Source organism: Elephas maximus, chromosome 27, assembly GCF_024166365.1.
Source record: "Elephas maximus indicus isolate mEleMax1 chromosome 27, mEleMax1 primary haplotype, whole genome shotgun sequence".
NCBI lineage: Eukaryota > Metazoa > Chordata > Mammalia > Proboscidea > Elephantidae > Elephas > Elephas maximus.
The window spans coordinates 34,399,015-34,405,286 of NC_064845.1; the positions used below are offsets into that span (position 1 = coordinate 34,399,015).

The following is a 6,272-nucleotide window of genomic DNA, read 5'->3' on the forward strand; positions in this document are numbered from 1 at the left end:
CACTGTTCCTGGAACTCACCTTCCAAAGCTCCTCCCCTGGCCAGCCATCCCGGCTCACACCACAGACCTTGATTTTACTTGTCACCGCTCCACCTCTCAATTTCACACACACCGGTCTCTGGCTCAGACACACTACCTGCCCTGCCCCTCACCATGGTATAGCTCCACCTTCTCAAGAGTTCCAGTTTGCCTCCCCTTCTGAAGTCACCTCCTGTCTTCATTTCCCATCTTATCCAGATTAAACTTAGACCCCCACAGTCCATCATTACAATTTCTCCTGTGCAAGTAATCTTAACCGCCTCTTCTCTCTCTCCTGTCCTTGTACCCCCAGGCAAAACCCTAATCTATATCAAATGTCTCCAACCAAGCTGCTAAATAATAATGAAGGGGAAACACATGTGTGCACCCCCATACATACACCTGAGTGATTAGTTTCCCACTTTAAACTGCCCATCTCCTATCTCAAGCCTGTCCTGCCATTCTGTTTAATAGATTTGCTTTTCCATGCCAAGATGAGTGACTACTTCATACCTTCTGAGAACCATCTCTACCCACATCCAGCTGATGGTCTCATTCATTTCATCCAGAAGAGCTTCAAACTCCTTCATCATCCCACCACTAATTCAGCCCTACTAAGTCATCTATAATTGTCCTCATCTTCCGCTTCTTGAGCTCTGTCATGCTGTCCAACTGTCTGTCCTCCCACCAAAGGCCCCATCCCTCCTCCTTTTTCAAGGGCAGTGCTCCTTCAGGACCCCCCCCCCCCACTGCCCCATCAATCTCTCCACTCTCAGTCTCGATTGTTCCTATCAACTTCTCCTACTTTAAACATTCCCTAGAGCCCCACATGCCTCTCCAGTTATCACACCATTTCTCTGAGCCCCTTTAGGACCTACTTCTCACTGTCCACTCCCTTCCTTACTTCCCATTCACTCAACCAACTCCTGTCTTTCTGCTCCCACCCCTTCAGGACGCTGCTCCCATCAAGGTCATCACCAACCTCATGTTACCAAACCCAACTGACAGTTCTGTCCTCATTTCACTGAAATTCTTCAAAGCACTTGGGAAGTCCACTTTCCTAAAGCAGCTACCTCTCTCAGCTCCTGGTCTTCTTTAACATGTCCACCTCCTCTACCAAGACTCTCAGGGTTGGACTTCCTCGGGACCCTGTCCTGAGCCTGCTTTTTTCTCTTCCTGGATCACCTCATCCATTCCCACAAATTTGTATACTCTTTTTTATGCAGATGACTCACAAAGTTACATCTCAACATGTTGCAAATGATTACCTTGATCCTGTTCCCTTTGAACGCTTTACTCCCCGCACCCACCCAGTTTTCACTTCATCTACAATATGAATGAACAAATTAAGACACAAACCTATGTCATCCTTAAATCCTTTTCCCCATCTCTGTCCTCAATCTGTCCATCATGGGTACATTCCGTCTACGCCATCTCCAAAAACTAAAATGCATCTTCTCTCGATCTCTACTGCCACCACTCAAGTCCCGATCACCATCATCTCCCATGTGACCTACTGTGGTAGCTTCCTGTCCTGCTTCCTCTCCTAGCCCCTTCTAGTCGAAGCTCCACACAATAGCAGGAGTGACTTCCTTGAAACATACAGCAGGCTCCTCACCATGATCTGTAAGGCCCTGTACCATCTGGCTCCTGATTACCATTTCAGCTCCATCTCCCTGTGCTTACCATATTCTAATCACACTGTTTTTTTTCCAATTTCTAGACCACACTGTGGTAGACTAAAGATGGCTACAACTTCTTTGCTGTTACTCCCACTAAGAGATGGCATCTAATCTCCCTTCCCTTAGATGATTTGCTGGCCCAAAGGTGACAAAAGTGATGCTGTGCAATTTCTGACACCAGATCACTGCCTTGCAGTTTCCACCTGGTCTCTTGGAATACTTCTTTGGGGGCCCTCAGCCACTATATAAGAAATCCATCGACCCTGAGACCACCAAGTTGGAGACACAATACATAGAAGCTCTGGTCAACAGTTCCAGTTGAGCCCAGGCTTCCTGCCATCACCACCAGGTGCCAGACTTGTAAGTGATGCTGTCTTTCCAGACTGGTCCTATTCACCAGCTTAATACCACCAGGCCTTTTCAAGGGATCGCCACTGATGTCACATGAAACAGAAGAATCACCCAGCTGAGCCCTATCCAAATTTCTGATCCAAAAAATCTTGAGGTATAGAATGGCTGTTTTAACCACTAAGTTTTGGGATAGTTTGCCAGGATTCTTCCCACTTCAGGGCCTTGACATGCTTTTCCCTGGAATACCTGGAATACTCTTTCCATAACTCCCATCTACTTCCTTCTTATCCTTCAGTTTAAATGCTCTTCAGAGAGGGCCCTTTCAGACCCCTCCAACTAATATTAAAAACATCAAGATATAACCTGTATCAGTCCCTTGTTTATTTCTTCTTAACACTTACATAAATAAAGCAAATAAATAGGCATCGCTATTAAAAATTTTAACGTAGCTTCCTTTCAAAAAAATTAAAAAAAAATTTTTTTTTTTTTTTCCTTTCTAGAGCAGGGGTTGGTAAGCAACGGCCCACAGACTGGTCACCAGCTTTTTAAAATAAAGTTATATTGGCACATGGCCCACTCATTCGTTTATATATTGTCTATGGCTGTTTTTGAAATACAAAGGCAGAGTTGAGTAGTTGTGACAGAGACCATGTGGCCTATTCAGTTTAAAATATTTAACATAAGGACCTTTAAGAAAAAGTTTGCTGATCCCTGCTTGAGTCTTGGGGAACAGGGCCAAAGGATCCCTTACCACTAGATCTCTAATACCTTGTACAGTACCTAGCATTTAGTAGGTACACAAACACTTGTTGAAAGAACTGTTAGGCCTTAAGCCCCAGCTACAAGCCCTTCTTTCCTGGGAGGCTCTTTTGGGCAGGACTAGGGTAGACAGGAGCTGGATCAGTTCTCTTCTGATCTCCCCAGAGTCCAAGGGATCCCAAAGATGAAGGTCCTACTGGAGAGGCACCAGGGCTCAGAGGTCTCACGTCTAAGGTCAGACCAAGGAAACCATGTCCCTTCCTTACCACCCCCCTGCTTAATTTCAGGGGACAGAGAGGGTCAAGAGTTGGTTGAAACCCTCTCCCACCTTTCAGGGACCCACTGTTTTGGTCACTCCCTTGGCAAGAACATGACCACTTTCCGGGAGCAAAGACAGCTTCTCTGTCCTTTGCCAGCAAGCACAGGCCAGGCTAGGCCCTAGAAAGTAGTCATGTAGGAGCCTAAGACCCTTCCCTGTTTCAAAAGCCCCTTCCCAGCAAGGAGAAAGGTATGGTGACAAGCCAGGCCCTACCCACAACACTTCCAGGTTAAATGGGGTGAAGGTGTCAGCCTGTGTGTGGACACAGATTGTGCATTCAAATACCTGAGGCAGGGGTTGGAGTGGGGGACAGAGAGGGTGCCAGGCTATGTGTGTGTGTACGTACGTGAATCCAGGAGGAAGCAGGCTCTAAGAGTTTGCTAGGGCCCCTGGGATGATTTTTGCCCCCGATGCTGTGAACTGGCAAGAGCAGGGCGGGCAGGAGGGTCTCTGCTCAGAACATATTACACATGCTTCTCCTTCTTTTAATCTGTTATCTATTATCTCCCAGGCCCAGAGGAGAAAACATTCCTCTTTCCTTCCCTCCCTTCTGCCAAGGTCCTTAGATTGGGCTCCACAAGCCCATGAAAAGCTGCCTCTAGTGACGAGCTGAGATTTTAAGGCCCTGGAGGGATCCAGACTCCAGCAATCCCAAGTCCTGGAGAGCTTCCAGCAGTTGCTCCCGCGCAGCACCAATAAAGGAATTTTCTAGGAAGGCGGGCAGGCCTCCCACGCCATCCCTCAGGGTATACAGGGGCACCCGCACCAGGCCCAGCACCTGTGGAAAGAAGTAGACGGGACACTGGAAACCCAGAGAGCCCACCCCCCTACTCTCACCCTCTCCCCAACCAGTTCTTTCTAGAGCAGAGGCCTTAGCCCTTATCAGCCCAGCAGAACCATACCAAGGCACACACCTCAGTGGAGCCCAATGGGCCCAGCCCTCTCCTCGCAAATGAGTCAAGACATCAAACACCAATTCTTTCAGCATCTCCCTTAAACCTGCAGTGGCTTCTGCCTCCATGATGCAGGCTTGGCCCTACATCAGTGGATCTCAAAGTGTGGTACCCAGGCCAGTGTGATTTGGGACCTTGGGAAAAATGCAAACTATTGGGTTCCCGTTATCCCCAAACCTACTGAACCAGCAATTCTGGGAGTGGGACCTAGTGATCCGGGTTTTAATAAGAGCGCCAGATAATCCTGATACTTGTCAAAGGGCGAGAACCACCTCCATACACAATCTGTTTTCCTACTCACCTAGCCTCGGTGCCCAGGCTTCCCCTTAAATTACCAGGATACATCTCCTACCCAAGAAAAGCAGGAGCCTGAAAATAAGTGCCTAGGGTGCCATGCTTGGCCATTATCATTGGGGAGCAGAAGAGAGACTTGTATCTTCTCGAAAGATCTCTGCAGAGGCCAGTAAAAAGGGGGGGGGTGCGGGGGTGGAGGGAGAAAACCTTGGCGGGGACACTAGGTAGGCTGACAGCCATTCAGTTGAAAGAAGACCAAAGCCCCCAGGTATACCAGGAAATTACAAGACAGCGCAAGGGCGCTGACCTGCCTACAGTGAGGCTTTGCCAGAGAGGAGGAGGGCATGGGCGTGATCGGATGGATGTGGGGCAGGATCTGCCGGCTGGTCCCACCTCCAGCCCGTGGTCCTTAGCGCGCGGTGCACCGGCCTCCACCGCTGCCAGCTGCTCAGGCGTCAGGCGCTTGGCGTAGAAATGCGCCACGACGCGCTGCCCGGACGCGGCGTGAGAGCTGCGGTAGTCGGTGCGCTCCACGCGGAAGGCGGCCGCGGCCTCGCCCAGCTCCTCGCGCAGCTCGCGGTTCAGCCCATCCTCCAGGCTGTCGTCCTGCGCATCCACGAAGCCGCCGGGGAAGCCCAGGCGCCCATCGAAGCGCATCTGCATCTGCGGAAGGGGAAGCGAGGATGGGCTGCAGCGCCTGAGGAGGCGCAGCCCGGGATGCGGCAGGGAAGGGCCGGGGAGCGGGACCTCACCAGTACAGCGTAGCGCAGCGGGATGCGGCCGAAGAGCAGCCCCTTGTCGGGCGCGTAGAGCAGTGCGTGGCACGCGTGTCGCCAGCGGGGCCCCAGCGCCAGGGCCTCGGCCAGCTCCAGGCGGCGGCTCCCGGCCATGGCCGGATGCTTGCCCCTCCGCTGTCTCCGCGTCCAGTGGGCCAGCGAGAGGACCCCACCCTGGACCAATCCGGGCCTGGGCGGGGCCTCCAGGGCCAATCCCGGCAGGCGTAGGGCGGGGCGCGGCGACTCGTTCCCCAGACCCAGCCAATGAGGGCGGGGCTTGCGGGCCTGGGTGAAATCGAGGACAGGGGGACCCTCGGGAAACCGAAAGCTTCCCACGGGTTGGGCCTCGGGCCTGGGGCGGGGCTGAAGGTCTGGCCCGCGTCCTGGAGCCGCCAGGGGACGGCAAATGAGTGCTTAGCTCACAGTCCGGCGGCTGCCGGAGTTCCCCAGGAGGTCAGGAGAGCTGGGGCGCACGTGGGCTTCTGCAGCATGAGTCAGATTCCATTAGGGACGAGTCCTGGGAGCCCAGGGAACAACATGGAGTGTTCAGGAAGCTACACTTGCTTTGCTCTGGATAGTACACGAAGCACAGGGGCTGGAGTTGGCCTTAAGAAGGAGGAAATAAGGCCGTTGGCTTCTGAGGTGTGGCCTATCCTGGGGCAGTAGGGACTGGAGGAGTGATGGCTGTAACGGCTGGGTTGAGTGGTGCAATGAAGGGCACTCCGTGGCTGACTTGGTGTAGGGGGAGAATTGGGTTAGTTTGTGGTCAGAGTACTTGGCCTGGGTGGATGGCAATGTCATTTTTTGAAATGATAATCATAGGAAGGGGGTGATCAGTAATAAGTTCTTGTTAGAAATTGGGTAGCGATGGGCACTCGGCAGGTAGATGTGGGGTCTGATGCACACGAAATGGGGCATAGAGAAGTCACAGGATTGGATGAGAGCGTCTGGGGGAGGGTGGGTGAGGAATGAGCTGTGGGTGGAACTGTGTGGGCACAGGAAGGAGAGTGAGAAGGGGTCAGAGGTAGAAGAAGCCCCCAAGACTTTCTAGGTTTTACTCTCAAACACTGAGACCTTGGAGCTGTGAAGGGGGTGGGGTGAGCAGGTGAGTGACCTCGGC

General features: G+C 52.2%; 1 protein-coding gene across 1 annotated transcript; it reads right to left on the reverse strand.

The window, feature by feature from the left end:
* Positions 1-774: 774 nt before the first annotated feature.
* NUDT16 (nudix hydrolase 16) lies at positions 775-5,396 on the reverse strand. The gene is made up of 3 exons (XM_049870895.1): positions 5,129-5,396; positions 4,770-5,039; positions 775-3,907 (listed from the first exon to the last, which is right to left on the reverse strand). Exons 1-3 carry the CDS (start codon positions 5,264-5,266, stop codon positions 3,728-3,730), a joined length of 588 nt encoding a protein of 195 aa, XP_049726852.1. The 5' UTR covers positions 5,267-5,396; the 3' UTR covers positions 775-3,727.
* Positions 5,397-6,272: the final 876 nt, after the last annotated feature.